Here is an 18,640-nt window from a genome sequence, read left to right as displayed (position 1 = left end):
ACGAACAAAGCAGACCCCCATGAAGACTGACAAAATGTCTAGATATTGATTTGAGCTTTGTAGTCCACACCATGTTTTAAACATCTTCCTTGACAGTTACCTAACATCTTTAAACATCTTCCTTGCATTACCTAAACCAAATGCTAGAATTTTAAACATTTAACAGATGTTAGGACCCTTAAGTACTTTATTCACCTTTAGCAGAATGTTTTAGTGGTTCATCATGGACAGTCTACCTCATGACATTTTATACTGTACTAGTGCTTTTACAAGTTGTTTTTGGATGCTGTGGGTTCTAGAGTTTCTAACTTTATGTAACATACTGTGAATAATCTAAAGTTATGCCTTTTTCTTGCTATTTATTCTTTTACAATTAACTTTGTCTCTCCCAGATTATCCAACCTTGAATTCCTTGGTTTAAGAAATAATAAGATAGAGAACATTCCTGTTGAACTTTGCTCACTGAGCAAACTTTCTGAACTCCATCTTACCAGTAACAAACTGACCACCATTCCTCAGGAGCTGAGACTTTTAACAAACCTGACCCAGCTTCACTTGGCACGGAATCAAATCTCAGAATTACCAGAGGTAGGAACTTGGGTATTTCTGTTATCAACTAGGACACGTTGTTTTAGGAGCTTTATGTGTTTTATATACTGTAAGGTAATAAAATGCTGCCAGTTAACACCATTTTATTTCTTTATTCTTTATTTATTATTCTAACCATTCTATTTTTAATAATTCAAGTCTTTAAAACATTTTATGGTATCTTATTCAGGCTTTTTTTGCAAAAGTAATATAGCTACATTTCTATTGATTCTACTGAACATCAAAATAAATCTTATCATTCTTTGTTTATTAAAGGAGCTATAATAATCTTTCTATAGCCCTGTGCAATGTTTATAGGCATGCATTGCCATAAAAAATATTTACCCCTTCATGACTTCCTCTATCATTGCAACATTTGGTATCACTTTAGTTTAGGCACTATAAAAATATATCATCTACTCATTAACTATTATGTAACAAGATCATAAGAAACAGTTATGTGGGTCTTCATAACACTTACAAAGCATCAGTAAAGTGTTTACTCAACTAAGTAATGTCACCTGTTAACAAAACTTCACTTTGGTGTGGTCTGAGGTGGCTTAACTGAGACACAAGTCTCTTGATATTTACATATTTTGTATAAGACCTCTGAATCTTTCCTATTACCAAGTAATTTTTCCATCACATAAATATGCTACACTGCACAGAGATGAATAACCAGTCTACTGATGTTTTAGAAGTGTTATGAAAACCAAAGAAGCCTTTGTTAAGGTCTTGTTACATAACAGTAAATGAGTAATAGATGCATTTTTATAGTACCAAAGCTAAAGTGCTGCCTGACTTTTTGACATTGAATGTTTAAAGGTCTTAGGCAAATCGATTAAATAAAGGGCACCTTTGCTTGAACATTTTTATTCTTATGCCATTTATTAAAGAAACAAAGTTATCCAACACCAACTGACACAGTGTAAAAAAGTAATTGTCCTTTTACACTTAATAACTGGAGTCATTTAGTTCCAATTACTCCAGCCGAACACTTCCTACAATTCAATATCAGTCTTTAACATGGCCATGGAAGAGTTGTAGCCAATTGTTTTTTGCAGAACACGTTTAATCCAGAAATACTGGTAGGTTTTCAAGCAAGAGCTGTTAGTTTCAAGTCATCCCACAGCATCTCTTTTAGTTTTAGATCTAGACTTTGACTGATTTTACTTTTTTCAGGCATTCGAATTTGGGTTTGCTTCAACTTTTGATGACTGGACAGTTGACCAGACATTCTTCTTAAGAGCTTGCTGATTCAAAGCAGAATTTAATTGAGATTCCTTCAGTTGTGCCAGCATGTCTAAGTCATGATGTAACAAAGTATCCCCACACCAACACACCACTACCACCATCTTTGTTATTCTTGATGTTCATCCCATGGAATTCTGTGCTGGCTTTATCCATAATGGTGATATAATGGGACCCATGCCCTTCAAAAAGATGAACTTTTTCTTCATTTGTCCATTAAAAGTTCCTCTAAAAGGCTTGGGGATCCTCCAAGAGTTTTCTGTTAAATGAGAGATTACCTTTTGTTCTTGTTAGTTAGCAGTGGTGCCTATCTTCCATCTCACTAGGTGAAGCCCATTTTGCCCAGTGACTTCATGAACACTGACATTTGCAGAGGCAAGAGAAAGCTACAGTTCTCTGGATGGTTTTAGAATCTTTTGTGACTTCCTGGGTGATTTTTTGCTGTGCCAATGGTACAAATTTGGCAGGCTGGCCAGTTCTTAGACGATTGACTATTGTTCCAAGTGTTTTCCATCTGGGGATTACTCCTCTTTCTGTGGTTCATTGGAGTTCTAAGAGTGTGGAAATTGCTTTGGATCTCTATATAGACCATCAGATATGTTATAAAGATTTCTTAATATCCTGTAATTATGGCATTATGTGCTTGTGCAACGTTTATACTATCAACTGGACTCTGATGATGTTATGAAGTCGTATTTATTTAAAAAATTTTTTAGCTTCTCGTTATATATTTCTTAATATTAACTCTTCTGGTTTGGATTGAAATTTCATAATGTCTTTTGTTTTTGATACATATTTCACACAGTTTTTGGTGTGTTTTTTGTAGCATTGCTAGGTACCAAGCTAGTTCAGGTAAAAGGGCAGCACTGGCATGTCAATCTATATCTGAGATTGCAGGTAAACTTTAGAATTAAAATCTTGATTTTGAAACTTGTTTTCCTGGTTTAGAACTTTAGTCAGTGTATTTTGACTATAACATTTGATACTGTTTTGGCTTCAGCATTTGATTCTCTGACTTTTTTGTTTTGATCCTTATTTTGTTTTCTTGGTTACTGTCTTGCCATTGGGTCATTTTTTCTTTTATGCTAGGAGTCCATCGCTAACAGATCAAAATATTAACAACCAAAATAAGAGGTTTACAGTATATTGAGGTCTGGCTGTGTTAAGTCATTCATCCATCCATCTATTACCCAACCCGCTATATCCTAACTAAAGGGTCACGGGGGGTCTGCTGGAGCCAATCCCAGCCAACACAGGGCGCAAGGCAGGAAACAAACCCTGGGCAGGGCGCCAGCCCACCGCAGGGCACACACACATACACCTACACATAAAGCACACACCAGGGACAATTTAGGAACGCCAATGCACCTAACCTGTATGTCTTTGGACTGTGGGAGGAAACCAGAGCACCCGGAGGAAACCCATGCAGACACTGGGAGAACATGCAAACTCCACACAGAGAGGACCCAGGAAGCGAACCCAGGTATATGTTAAGTCAACTGATATTAATACTCCTTTTAGTTGCTTGCCTATAACTAGCGAACAATAACATTTTTTACACAGAACCAGTGGGTGCTGGATAAATCTGTTCACTAGCCAAATATGTTATAAAAAAATAACATATTATTTATTCACTTAGTCATCGTTTATTAGATTTGGGTTGAAGCTCTGAAAACATTTAGCATGAAAAAAACTTATTATAGAGCAAATTAGGAAAGGGCAAATACTTTTTTAGATCACTGTAACTGTGAGGTTTTACGCATTGTCTACTGCGTAAAAAGTATTCACCTCTTTGGAAGTTTTCATATTTGATTGTTACACAGCGTTCAATCACAGTGGATTTAATTTGGCTTTTCTGACATTGATCGACAGAGAAAAACTATTTAATTTCAAAGTGAAAACAGATCTTTGCAAAGTGGTATAAATTAATTACAAATATAAAACACAAAATAATTCATCGTATAAGTATCCACCCCTTTAATATGACACATCTGATTCATCACTGGTGCACCAAGTTGGTTTTAGAAGTTGCATCAAGAATTCAATGGAGATCATCTGTCTGTAGTCAAGGGGTTTCAATTGATTGTCATATAAAAGCACCTTTTCTGGAAGGTCCATATTCTAGTAAATCAGTATTGTGGAGTAACCTACACAGCGAAGACAGCGAGAACACTCCAAGAACTCCATGAAATGGTGACTGAAAAGCACATGTCAGAGGATGGAAACAAGCAAATATCCAAGTCACTGAATATCCCTTGAAGTCAAGTTAAATCAATCATTAAGAAATTGAAAGAGTATGGCACACCTTTAAATCTACCTAGAGGGAGGCCGTCCAAAAAATCTTGAGTGATCACGCAAGAAGAAGACTAGTGAAGGAGGCCAACAGAGAGACTTTTAATAATTGTATTACAGTGGATTGGACTGGTGAAGTTGTGCATACAACAACTGCTTCATGACAGGCAAAGAGAAGGCCATTGTTAATTAAAAACAAAAAACACACACATGACATCACGGCTAAAGTTCGCCAGAAGGCACATGGAGGACTCCGAAGGTTCTATGGTCTGATAAGGGCTAAAATTATGTTCTTTGGGCATCAGACTAAATACACTAAATGCAATGTTTGACATAAGCCAGAGACTGCACATTATCAAAAACATGACCATCCCCACTGTGAACCGTGGTTGTGGTAGCATCATGCTGTGGGGATGCTTCTCTGTATCAGAGTAGATGTTACAGAGAATAAGAAAATACAGGCAATGTCCTGGAAGGAAACCTGAGGTAGTCTGTGAGAAATCTGCATCTTTGGAGAAGATTTGTTTTCCAGTAAAACAGCAACCCCAAGCATAAAGCCAAAGCTGCTGGTGTGTCCAGTCAGAGTCTACAGTAGATCACAATCCAATTGAGAATTTGAGGCCGGACTTGAAAAAGGCTGTTCACTCACCATCCCCATGTAACTTGACCAGATTTGCAAAGACGAATGGGGAAATATTACAGTGTTCAGATGTCCAAAGATGATAGAGACCTGTGCACCCAGACTCAAAGCTGTCATGGCTGCCAACGGTGCACTAACTAAATGCTGACTTTAAGAGAGTGAATGCTTCTGCGATCAGTTATTTTGTGTTTTTGTAGAGATCTGTTCTTACTTTGATATTAAAGAGTCTTCTTTCTGTTGATTAGTGTATAAGAAAAGCCAAATTGAATCCACTGTGATTCAATGTTCTACAACAATGAAATGTGAAAACCTCCCTGGGGGTGAATACTTTTTATTAATACTATATGTTCATGCTTTGAATAAATCAAAATAAAACCCATGTTGGCCAAATCTATTAATGAACATGAACAAATTGTTTTCTAATTATAAATGTTGGAGATGCAAAGAACCCTCAAAATCCAATTCTATTAGTTGGTACTTACAGTAAATGGAGTTGTTTCATGCTGGTGCAGTTTTAAAGCACCATTTATGTTTGTAGGACTGTACGTGATTGTCTACAGAATTTAACATGCATTTACTGCAAGTCTACTTGAAACAGTTGCTATATTTTTTAATCCAAACAGTTGCTATATTTTCCAACAGAGTTTATACAAATTAAGAAAATTAAGAATTCTAGATGTGGCTGGGAATCTGCTCAAAGTTTTTCCAGTTAATGTGAGTACAATATGGCAAAATATTTTTATATATCTACTGTATACTATGCATGTGTTGTTTAATGAGAACCTTTGTTCTGCCATCTAAATTAAAATCATATTTCTGGAGAGCACATATTTTATTCAGACCTGAGAATGAAATATTCACCACACACACTGACAAGACATGCTTCAGTAGTGAACACATCTCCACTGTTCGCTGAATGAGATAGTTTTAGTTTTGTCATAGTAAACTGTTTTCACTGAGTGGAATGACTGCCTGCTGGTTGAAAGTTTTAGACGACATGGCAGAGCTGTTACTGAGCTGTAATGTGTTTGAACAACGAACTCTGTTATTTCTTAAAAAGTGATTTGAGAATATTGTGAAAAAATACAGCTATGAAATGATGAAACTTTTACTTAAACAAATGGAGAGGCACAGTGGCACCTTGATTAATCCTGCAAACTCACAGTTCCTTGGATTCCTCACTTTCTGTTTTTGTGGCATTCTTATGTTCCTTGCCCTATGTCCATGTTCTCTGGTATCTGCCCATATGTGGCATCATTGGTATCTTCCCATATCCAAGTCCCTTGATATGTTAACTGGTGTCTCTAAATTGGCCTGCAGTAAATATCAGTTGATCAAGACATGTCTAGTATTAATTCCTGCCCCCCCAGGGCTGCCTATCCTGCAATGGAAAATTAATTGTCAAATACGGGAGAGATATATAATTTATAGCAGGATTAACAAGAAAATGAGAAAAGAGTTACCATCCTTAAACTTGAACTCTACACTATGCTGCAGAAAAACTTATCTAAGAAATTAGATATAAACACTGAATTTCAGGAGAAAATGACTTAATATTAGTGAAATTATCTGTCCATGAAGCAAGATCATTTTACTTGTCAAGACATCTTAAAATAAGTTAGTTCCAGTCTAGAAATAAGAAAGCTCTGATAGGTGTTCAAAGCTTTAGAATAAGTAGAAAATGCTGCTTTTTAGAACAAATTACTTGAGATTAGACTTTCTATAGTGGAAATACACTGAATATTAGAAAATAATTTTTAATTCAGTTGTTTTGCATTCTTAATTTTAGCACACTGAAAAATGAAGGCCAAGGAACAAGAGAATAAATCACTAATATAAGTGGAAAATTCTTAATACCAGTGGAGAATGAAAGTCTTGTTCCCTGAAACAAGTTAGCTCATCTTGAAATAGGAAGTCCAATATTTAATCTCAGAGCATATATCTTAAAACAGGAAAATTATTTTACAAAAATCACAGAATAAGAACAAAATATATGATTATTAAGAAATAAATGCTTGAAATAAGCAAAATTACATGCCAATGGGGTGAGATATATTGACTTGGATTTTTAAAAAATCCTGAAATTAGTTAATTTCAACACATACTAAACTATATTTGCATGATATATACAACAAATTTCAGTCCACCTACAAAAGAATAAGGTAAAAGTAGCACAGTGCTCTCATTTTAGGATGGTCTTCATTTTTGTCTCAGTTCAATTCCCATTGCCACAGCATGTCCTGAAGACGGCCCATAAGTGCCCTCCAGCTCCTCAACAATGCACTTATAATCCCACTGTGCTGATCGGGGATTTTTATGTAGCGCTGCTCCAGCAGCTCCAACTAAACAGAACTTGAGTTGACCAAGCTTTGTTTTTCCTGAGCAATTATTAGCTTTAGAACAGCTCTCAAATCGACACAAAAACTCCCGCCAGGAGCCAGAACCATCAAACTGTCCAGGTCTCAGCACTAGGATCCTTTCAATGGAAGTAGAAACTTCATCTTCCCCACTATCACAGAAAATATCATGTTGCTCATGTCGTGCTGGTTCGCTACGTGTTGCAAGCTTCCCATGCCCCTGTAGAGAATATTCACACCCATCGGCTTCACAGAAAAGAACGTTGTTCTGTACCTGGCCAACTGAATCACACAGCAGCACAGGGTGATCATTCATCCAGGACACCCCCGAGGTGAAATGCCGGCCCCTAGTGCTGCTCTTTAATAAACAGTGCTGCATAGCGTTCACAGGTGTGCTCTCTGTAAAACTTTGGAAGCTGTCAGACAGGAAAGGGTTAATACAGGCAGCGTCACAAGTCACGGTAGTGCAAGGCACGTTAGACACGCCCACAGTGGATTGGCTTATTTTCTCATTTTGGGCATGGCGTCCTCTGTATAAAACTTGAGTCTCGATCCCGCTGTCATAAGTATCTTCGTTAGTCACATACGAAATAAAAGGATTGGTTCCGGAAGTATGTGGTCGAATCGCCGAGTAATACTCTTCCCAAAACAGTTCAGGCTTTATAGCAACCGAGTCCGGACATTCTCAGAGATCAGTCCGTGCCGCCTGCACAAAAGGGTTACAATGGCGATCACGTTCGCGTCCGACAGTCCCATCCTTAACACTCTTCTCCCAGTTTACTAGTGGAAAACGATGGTACATAGTTTCGTCTTCCGTGGGTGATGTCCTAAAAGGGTTGATGCTAATCGAGGTGGCTTTGGAAAACTCTGCTTCCAGTTCAGTGTCTACCCCGAGTTTTGTCGCCATTTTAAAGCCTCTAGTTACACACTCCACCGAGAGAATGCACCAAGTTTCTTTCAGTCTTACAAGCTTCGTGTCACTCACCAGTGCCGGCAGGAATTATCCCGGACGAGCCCCCAGTGTTACCTTTCCTGCCTGTCTCCGGACCATGGTCGGGGTGACGCAAGGGAGCTTCTCCTTCGTCGTGTTCAGTGGTGTGAAGCTCCAGGGCCAGAGCCACGTGCTCTGGGGTAAAAACCCTGTCCCTGAGTTCCCTTGTCCTAATTTTCAACAAGGAGCGACACAGAAGGCTTGAAGGCTCCAAAGTTAACTTTATTAAAAATACTTATTAGGTGCTTGTTTTCAAGTTAACAGAGACCAACACACCAAGAGAGAGACCAGCTACAAGCCAACACAATACACACACCACAAGACTTCCTCCTTTTTACAATCTATATTCAAAACTCCACCCCTCAACACCGACAACTCCACCCACATCCCACATTCAGTATGATCGGGATGTCAGGCTGTAATTTTAAGCTCTGATCCCAACACTAAGGACACTTCGCAGGGAACGTGTTTACGCATGCTCAAAGAAAGGTATGTTTCATTACATCCAAAGAAGGGGTCAAAAACAGCGCTGGATATTATATTTGAAAAAAAAAAAATAACCGTAGTTGTAAAAAAAAAACAAAAAAAACAATTAGACACTGCAAAGAAACTGTAATTATACCGTTAGCATTTCATATACTCAACAATGTCTTTGACGTAAATACATTTTTTTGCTAAAATAATGGAACGATCCTGTATATTACACCACATAAAGCTATAGTCGCTCAGCACTCGTGCTTTTGCTGTTTAAAACAAAGGTGATTTGTCGTCGTTTTATTTGCTGCTCGTTTGTGGCTTTGCGTTTTAAACACCTTTTGAGCCATATCAACACTACACATTATATTGTTTGGAGTTTCAAGTTCATGATGCTGTGTTCTTTGATAGAGATGTTTTGTCATTTGAAATTAAAATCCCTAACCTGGATAAGTCCACCCGTTTTGTTGATGCTATAAAGCTGGTTAATTTTAATTCCTGTGAGACTATATGACTGAAAAACTAAATATATATTCATGTACTACCATGGGGATATCATTGAACTATATAAAACTTTTAAAGATTCCTAATTTCTCGAACTTTTCTTTTTATGTTAATCAATTCCAGCAACACTGTTTGGATTAAGCCATTTATTTGACACAGTGACAAAACTCTTGCATCAAACCACCAGACACATTTTTTTATATAAGGGTCATTTATTTTAAAATGTGGAAACCATTTTGATTTGAAGAAAAAGTGTTACCATTTGAATATAATAAAGTACTACTGTTTGCAGGGAATCCAGCTGTTAAATCATACTAGTTACAGAGAAAGGCCACTGAATTAGGCAAGTGTTAATCTGAAATGTTGTATCCATCCATCCATCCATTCTCTTCCGCTTATCCGAGGTCAGGTCGCGGGGGCAGCAGCTTGAGCAGAGATGCCCAGACTTCCCTCTCCCCAGCCACTTCTTCTAGCTCTTCCGGGGGAATCCCAAGGCATTCCCAGGCCAGCCGAGAGACATAGTCCCTCCAGCATGTCCTGGGTCTTCCCCTGGGCCTCCTCCCGGTTAGATGTGCCCAGAACACCTCACCAGGGAGGCGTCCAGGAGGCATCCTGATCAGATGCCCGAGCTACCTCATCTGACTCTTTTCGATGCAGAGGAGCAGCGGCTCTACTCTGAGCCCCTCCTGGATGACTGAGCTTCTCACCCTATCTTTAAGGGAAAACCCAGACACCCTATGGAGGAAACTCATTTCAGCCGCTTGTATTCGCAATCTCGTTCTTTCGGTCACTACCTATTGCTCATGGCCATAGGTGAGGGTAGGAACACAGATCGACTGGTAAATTGAGAGCTTCGCCTTGCGGCTCAGCTCCTTTTTCACCACGACAGACCGATGCAGAGCCCGCATTATGCCGCACCGATCCGCCTGTCGATCTCACGCTCCATTCTTCCCTCACTCGTGAACAAGGTCCTTTTCCGGCTGAGGACCATGGTCTCGGATTTGGAGGTGCTGATTCCCATCCCAGCCGCTTCACACTCAGCTGCAAACTGATCCAGAGAGAGCTGAAGATCACGGCCTGATGAAGCAAACAGGACAACATCATCTGGAAAAAACAGCGGCCCAATCCTGAGTCCACCAAACCGGACCCCCTCAACGCCCTAGCTGCACCTAGAAATTCTGTCCATAAAAGTTATGAACAGAATTGGTGACAAAGGGCAGCCCTGGTGGAGTCCAGCTCTCACTGGAAACGGTTTCGACTTACTGCCGGCAATGCGGACCAAGCTCTGGCACCAATCGTACAGGGACCGAACAGCCCTTATCAGGGGGTCCGGTACCCCATACTCTTGGAGTACCCCCCACAGGATTCCCCGAGGGACATGGTCGAATGCCTTTTCCAAGTCCACAAAACACATGTAGACTGGTTGGGCGAACTCCCATGCACCCTCCAGGACTCTGCTAAGGGTGTAGAGCTGGTCCACTGTTCCGCGACCAGGACAAAAACCACACTGTTCCTCCTGAATCCGAGGCTCGAATATCCGACGGACCCTCCTCTCCAGAACCCCCGAATAGACTTTTCCAGGGAGGCTGAGGAGTGTGATCCCTCTGTAAATGGAACACACCCTCCGGTCCCCTTTCTTAAAGAGGGGGACCACCACCCATGAAATGTTGTAGTTGTTAACAAAATCAAGGTTGAATTCTAAAACCTTTCTGGAATAAAAAGAGTTTAATTTAAGTCTCGGGGTTGTGTCTTACTCATTTCTTAAAACAAGATAACCCTAGAAAGTTTTGGTTCTTGAAATAAGAATATATATCCTGCTATGCTCATCACTATAGTTGATAACATGCTTTTCTCTCACAGTTGTGCTTTTTTTAAGTCAGAATGTTCTTGGAATTACACTTTATATCTAAGTCAGATAGTTTAAGACCTGTTATCTTGAATTGAACAAAATAATCTAGCAAGTATCACTGCAACCTGAGATATTTAATCTCTTGGAGCAAAATATTAGATATATTACCTTAAAATAAGAAATTTTTACTTGTTAAGAAAAAATGTTTTGCAGTGTAGATAATCAAGTGAAATACTGAGCCTGTTCATATGAAATTTGCTGTCCATATTCAAATATCCTTTGGCATGGCCTTCAATGGCATTTCAAAATGACATGAATAAGTAACGTTACTTACAGCAAACACAGCTACCGCCCCATAATCCTAAATTTCTCAAAACCTCACCAATTCAATCAAGGCTCCCATTACTGTTAAATACAATATTATTTGCTTGCATTTCGGACATTTTAAGATTTTAGACTTAAAAAAAAAACTGGTACATACAATTGTTAAGGTTGCTATCTACACTTGTAATATTTTTTTTAACATACTTTGAAAAAATTTGGCTACAAATCAGCTATAACTACATCATGTGGTTTCAGAACAATACACCAAATCTAGTATGACAGCCTGTGGAGCTCCATGCAAGATGGGTCTGTTTTGTCTTGGTACAGTTCTATATTACTCTACTTTCCCCTTTTGTATTATTAATATGTAGCCTTTGTCAGAATGCTTCAAATCTCAGAGACTTACCACTGTTTATAAGATATTGTATCATATAACTTCTCCCCACCTTCCCTTCTACATGTATAACCTCAGGGAATTAGGTGTAGTAAAAGACAAGCAAGAGTTAAGTTACAATTTAAATAATGTATTATTGATATTATTCATAAATAACAATATGCAAAGTACAAGTTTATATGGGCAACCATACAACCTAATAAATGCAGATGTGTAGTTTCAGGCTGCACACAGGCTTGTTAGTTACTTAAAATGTCTCCAGTTAAGTCCTCATTTGTGGTCAGCTTTCTTCAGAACAGGCCACATGCCTGTCTCAATATGGCTGCTGAGCTGTTCATTGTGTTGTCCTTTTCAGTTCATGGTGTGTGAGGTGCTCTTTCATCAGATGTTTGTAAGAGAGAGAGGGAGGGGTAAAGCAAGGAAATTTATAGGCTGTCTGTCCAAACCCTACTACCAATAGGGCGTCGTGGTACTGAATGGCCTCTGATTCAAGTCAGTCCCAAACAGCCATACTTCAGCTTTCACACCTGCCCCCCAAAACCATTTGTTGAGCTGATGTTTGCCAACTAGGTATTCTGGCTTTCCTGTGGGGGTTGACTGAGAAAGTCCTGCAGAGAATCACTTGCCAAACTTGTTTGAGTCACTTCCCCCAACCCTATTGTAAAATTACAAAGAGACAGTCCTAAAAGGAAATGGGGATTCTTAACCATACAAATAAAGGCATACAAAATATTTATCAACTTATACGCAAAATTTCACACCACAACAGACCTATCCACTCCTGGCCAACCCTTTCTTCTTACGCTGGAACATAAGGGTACTCTACCATTGTCATTGTAAACAGCATGGCCATTTCTGCCTATGTCTTGCTCTCATTTTGCAATCTGCTTTCAAGTGTGATTATGGCTAGCTTTCAGAGAGTCATTCATGATGTTGCAGTTAGACACATGGTGGAGGTGCTTTTTTGCAACTGCTAGGTTAACTGCTGTCTTGAAGCCCTCAGTTACCTACAGTGAGCTTTTGAGAAGCTTAGAAGTCAACGTAACATTCAATCCCACCTTGAACCGCACTGCACATACAGTAACAGGCATATTAGTAAGGCATTTTATCTCCTAGATCACCAGCACAATCCTTAGATTTGTCAGCAACCAAACCATCCTTAACCTCATTAGAAATCAGAGCACAGAATTGAGTTTATAAATACACCATATATTAATTTATCAGATTGGAATAAATAAAATTCTTGGTGTAAAATACTTAGACACCAGTAATGGCGGACTGCGCGATAACATGCACAAATACACTTGACTTATAATTTTCATACTCTTTCTCTGTACGTTTAGGTTTAATTTGCTCAGAAGTTAATGTGCTTGCTTCTTTATGAGCAGCTCTTGTTTTCTCCACTCTTCTTCCGTTGGCATCTTTTCACGTTAAAACTGATTAAGTCAGTTTTTGTGTTGCAATTACTTAGTATGTTTTTTTTTAATTTTTCACTTAAGCTGGCACTTAAGTGTTCAAATTGCCTCAAGAATGATTTAAGATATGAAGGTGGTATAGATGAGAACGGTACCCGTACACATGCGCCACACGGCCACCCTGCTGCCGAGAGTTGATTCTGCAATAGAATAAAAATAAAAAGAGTAATAAAAATCATCACCACAAAAGCGGACAGTAGAGGTCACGTAGTATATGTGTACCAAATTTCAGGTCAATAGGTCAAACAGTTTGCGAGCAACAGGTGATTTTAAAATCCTGGACAGACAAACAGACAACCACGTAGCATATTATATAAGAAGATTAGCAATTAAAGCACCAGGGTAAACAACAAACGCCTTAAACATTGTGCCATTTCCAGCCCATCTCGGTCCATTATGTTTTTTCCCAATGCCCACCGATGAGGACTTGGGAGAAACAATGGCATACAGGTTTCTTCTGACCCTGGGTGAGCAGAATGAGGTGGGAGCGCATGTCACCGCATGGTGGGAGCATATGCTAAAACAACAAATAAGCTTCCATATAGTGGAAGAATATAAGCGATCATAAGTGTGCCTTTTTCAGGTGTTATTGCCTAGTTCTCTACAGAAGGCAGGCAGCAATTCACATCAGAGCATCAGCATTCAATATCAACTGTAGTACTGATTATTTTCTGAAGTGAATCCACACCACTGACACTAAAGATTCTGCAGAAGAAGACGGCGGAGGAAATGCACTGTCTCCTTTTCAAATGGCTGAATGTCAGAACAATGTTTTACTTTGCGTTCTTTTCTTTCTTAAAATGACATAGATGTGCTGTTTTGCAATATGTGTGCATTTCTAAGACACAGCTCAGTACTCACTAACATTCTTGGCTGACAAAATGGATGAATTTGGTACGTTTTAAGGCATTTTCATTCATCTGTGGATCAGTGTATCCATTAGCCCCACTGTAGGCTACAAGAAGAGACAAGGATTTTTTTTTAATTTTCACTTTAAAGCACAATTAATATATACTGTAATTGTGAAGAGATTGACTTAAGAAATTCCAATGTTATAATTTAAAGAAAAAATACATGTACTGAAATATAACCATTTATATATTCTACACAAAGAAGTGTGTCCTCTTTAAATTTCTCTGTCTATATCCCAGACAAAGGGTTGTACAGAGCTGATTGGGGAAATTGGCATCAGAGTAAAATAGGGCAAGGGAAGGACCAGTCAATGCCATGGACACAAGGTTAATTTTGGGCAGTGTGATCTGTTGTTAAAGGTAATGTTTCTGAGGAATCCATCATGAAAGAAAGAGACAGAGGATACCAAGCAACCACTGGAGGTCCTCTGGGCCAGTTGTGTCCAATGGCAGCCATAGGGGCCCACTGTTGCTAAAGGGTTTTGTTCCAACCAGTTTCACAATCAGTCAGTCATTTTGCCTCTGACTGACCTTATTAATTATTTACCTGGTCTGTTTTTTCTTTTCTTACTCTGTTTAAAATAGCAGTGCTAGATTTAACATTGATAATAAATTTAGAAATATGATTTTTTTATTTGTATTTGTATTTTTTTCATAGTTTTAAGTTCTTATTTCACTTTAGTCATTATCCTGTTAGTTTATCTTGCTCTTTTAACCTCCTTGGTATTAACCCCAAGCATGACTCAAGCTCGAAATTCTATGTAATTACGGTTTACCACGAGTCGGACATCATGCGGCAAAAAAATCATGAATATTTCTATGTGTTTTGCAACTCTAAGGTAATTCATCAATATTCATGAATGGGGCGGAGCCTTTAACCAAAACACAATCACATGTAAACAAGAGGCTGTAAAGTCAGTTTAAGAACAAACTGCAACTGAACCACTAATTAAATCAAATGATAGTGATGACAGTGTGAATTGGTCATCAAACGTTGATACGGATGGTGAAACTGATGCATATGGCACTGTACAGCTGAGCCGCCAAGATATGCATGGTGACTTCAGTCATGTGATGTTGCAGCACGGTACAGTATCTAAGTGGCAAAAGGGACAAAATGATTGCATTCAAGTAGAACATCAAGAAAGATGTTAAAGCAATAATCCCTGTTCATAATGCAGCAATTCAATGTTTGTGTCGGGCAAATGTGGTAGCCTACTTGTATAATAACACAAAGGGTGCATAAATCGTGCAGATCAGGCATTGACATTCTACCTTCTCATGTGCAAGCAACAAAAAAAATATAAAGTGTGCAAAGAAATGCACTTCTTCTGTCACAACACCAGGTTGTAAGCTGTTGACTGTTTTAAAGCATATCACACAAAGGACATGTGCTAAATTTGCATCAGTACACCAGTGGACACTTGGCATACCTGTCCTACTGTATTTGTATTGATGTTTTGGTATTTGCATGTTTCTGTTGCACATAATGTTTTTTATTGTGGGGAAAAAAGTCAGTGTTTTTGACTAATTTTTCTAGGGCTAAACATAATGTTAAGGAGGCTAAAATAATAAAATATAGTAGGCACAGAGGCAAATGGCATTAGATGATGAAAGGCAGCAGCTACTTCAATGTTAGACTGTATCTCATTAGAAAACAATTGCTTAAATAACCCAGAACACGTGGAAGAGCAAAATGAAAATCATAATAATGATGAAAATCTTAAAAACATTCATTTTTCTTACATTACTTTTTTTCACTGCATGCATATTAAGAAAAGGGAAATAAACTAATTAAACTCTGAGATCCATTCAAGGTGAAATAAATTCGCTAACTGTGAAAACAGGACAAAGCCTGCAGCCACAGTGGTCTACCAGGATTGGGCTGGAAAGCACTGGAGTAAACCAAGAGAACAATGAACATTGACTAATGCGATTGTTATGGCTGCCTTAAGGTTAGCCTTATCAGTGTCCAATGCAATCTTCATGTTTTCACACCATAGCTGTTGATCATGGGATACATGGACCAGCATTTGGATACCAGTGTCTCACCACTCATTAATACAATCATATGAAAAAATTAAGCGTTGTTATCACAAAATTTTAGAAATCAGATGTTTTGTCCATTCCTTCCACTTGCCAGATTTAGAGATCTGTCATTCATAGCTCAGCAACCCTTCAGACTAAAATAATTTTTCCATTTCTCCTCCATTCCCATAGCCATGCCTCTTGCTTGATATTGCACAGCAACAGTAATCAGTCTACAGCCACTTGAGGTCTCTTCTGCTTTTATAATTGACCAGGTAATATATACCAGTTCGCTACTTGATTGTTAGACCTCTTTCTTTAACTTCTTGCATTTACAGTTTTATATTTCATTTCTGATACATATAGTGTCAGGCTTTAGTTTTCCAATGATTATCCACCTTGTGTGTATGTTTTTGCTTGACCCGTAGTCTACATCAGACCATGTCTTTACGTTAGTGATTTTCTAACTTTTTTCCTGTTGATAGTATCTCTACTGTATATACTACATCTACCTTTTCGATATACTTTCAAATCTGACTTCATGGTGGCACAGGTCTTTCTTGCTGATGTTACCCTTTCGGGCCTGGTGAGTGCCAGGGAGAGTATACTCCTAAACCCTGTAGTTAGAAACAAAGAGGCACAAACTTTAGCTTGTGTTCTGCTTGGCTGCAGGATTTAATCTGCCACACTTGCCTCTGTGGTGTTTTAGGGTTCCCCCCTAACGATAGCACCATCTAGTGACCGCTTCCGGTATTTCCCTTGACACAGTGTTCACAGTAGAGCACCAGGCACCATGAATTTGACATTCAATGAACTGTGATGCAATTAACTTAATACTTATCTTTTTTTTTTTTTTTACTGCATGTTGTTTATTTTTAACCTTTTACACTGACTGAAGCCCAAATGGTCAACTGATTTGAAAGGACGAGTGACAAGAAGAGGTCAGTTTCCCATGGAATGACATAAATGAGATGGAACACTGACATATAAGTATAATATGAACAATCCTGTTTTCTGTGTAAATGTTTTAGGATTTAAAATGTGTGGTCTTAAGTACATCAAATTTGGACTTGTACTGTAATTAGCTCAATTTTTTTTTGTATTTCTATATATGATAGATAGACAGAATGTGTTACACAATCATTTAAGATATTTCTAGACTTTGTTTTGTTCTACAAAAGGCAAGCCTAACACAAAAACATCTCCAGGTGTTAAAACAAAATCACCAAAATGCTTTTTTATATTACATACAAGAGAATTGCTCTTGGGGTAGCATCCATCCATCCATTCCATGTTGCAAACAGCCATGAATGAGGTTCTTCATGGCTTCCCCAAACTATCAGTTTCTTCCAGAGTGTGAGTATATGGCAGACAAAAAAGGGACCAGCAAAATGAACTATGTCAAAAATGGGCCAAAAATCAATAACTGAGAGGTCAATAAAAAAAGAAAAAAAAAAAAAGATACTAAGAGAAAATGCTAAACAAATTCATTGTCTTTGTACTTGCGTTTGTTTATATCATGCTGAATTTTATCGCCTTGTACAACTCAATATTTCTGCCAGTTTAAGTGTAATAACACAACATGTTTGAAGGTTTAACCTGAAAACAGCTGCAGCAATTGCTTATTTCTGCAAATTTAAGATAGACATTTTATACATAAAAGCTAATAAGACTATTACTTCTGGTATTGTTGTATTTACCTAGGGAATGTACAACCCCTAAATAACTTGGCTCTGAATAGGTTGTTAGGAAAAAGTGATTAAATTAATTCATTTTATGTAACCTCATGTCCAAATATCATAGTTCAGCCATCCTTTTCTGTTTAGTGTTGGCTCTTTCTGTGTCTAATGGTGATGAGTGAACCCAACAGAGTATTCTTTGGAAATGCATTAAAGTCAATGCATAAGGAGAAACAGGAGGAATTTTGAGTGGATTATAATGGTGCAAGGGTCTTTTAAGTGTCCTTGAGGTCTAGAGAAAAGTCTGCCAACTATGCTGAACTGATTATGGCTTCCAAATATGTGATATGAGCTGTGAAGCAGCAGTGCTAACCACTAGGCCACTGTGCCTCAAACAAACAAATACACAGACGGAATGAATACCACAAGCAAAATGCATCAAATGGCCACACACTAGCAATAAGTAAATAAAATATTGATAATTGTGCTCACAGAGTTCCACCCTTGGGGCACATACTTGCCGAGCAGTGCCATGAGACTGGCCTGTTCTATTGTCTGACATAGCTCTGGGTATAGCAAGAACATCTGTTTTATTTCCAGTTTATCTGTGAAGATTCTTTCATCATAAAGAAAGAAATGGCTTTTAAATTGCAATAATCATTTGTTTTTATTATTTCACACGGTGTCCTGTGTTTTCTGATGAACGAAGAGGGAGGGGAGACTTTTTTGGGATCGTGGCTGGGAACATGACTAGTTTGCATGCAGAATTAGCCATGTGGTGCTGCACATGGATTAGTGTTGTATGTCTGGTGGCAGTACTCATAATATTCTCATTACAGTTAGCTCTTGTACTCCTCAAATTAAAATACTGCAGGTTATTTAA

The 18,640-nt window shown here is 38.4% G+C and overlaps 1 protein-coding gene across 1 annotated transcript in view; it reads left to right on the top strand.

The window, feature by feature from the left end:
- The window catches only part of lrrc69 (leucine rich repeat containing 69), a 65,326-nt gene that overhangs the window by 35,602 nt on the left and 11,084 nt on the right, over window positions 1-18,640 (top strand). Inside the window, exons 4-5 of the mRNA XM_028817785.2 lie at window positions 393-588; window positions 5,414-5,485. Of these exons, the coding sequence (XP_028673618.1) occupies window positions 393-588; window positions 5,414-5,485 (268 nt within the window). The remainder of the gene's footprint in view (window positions 1-392; window positions 589-5,413; window positions 5,486-18,640) is intronic.

Source organism: Erpetoichthys calabaricus, chromosome 13, assembly GCF_900747795.2.
Source record: "Erpetoichthys calabaricus chromosome 13, fErpCal1.3, whole genome shotgun sequence".
Lineage (NCBI taxonomy): Eukaryota > Metazoa > Chordata > Cladistia > Polypteriformes > Polypteridae > Erpetoichthys > Erpetoichthys calabaricus.
Note: the sequence above shows the minus strand (reverse complement) of the source record. Positions and strands in the feature narration are given on the sequence as shown.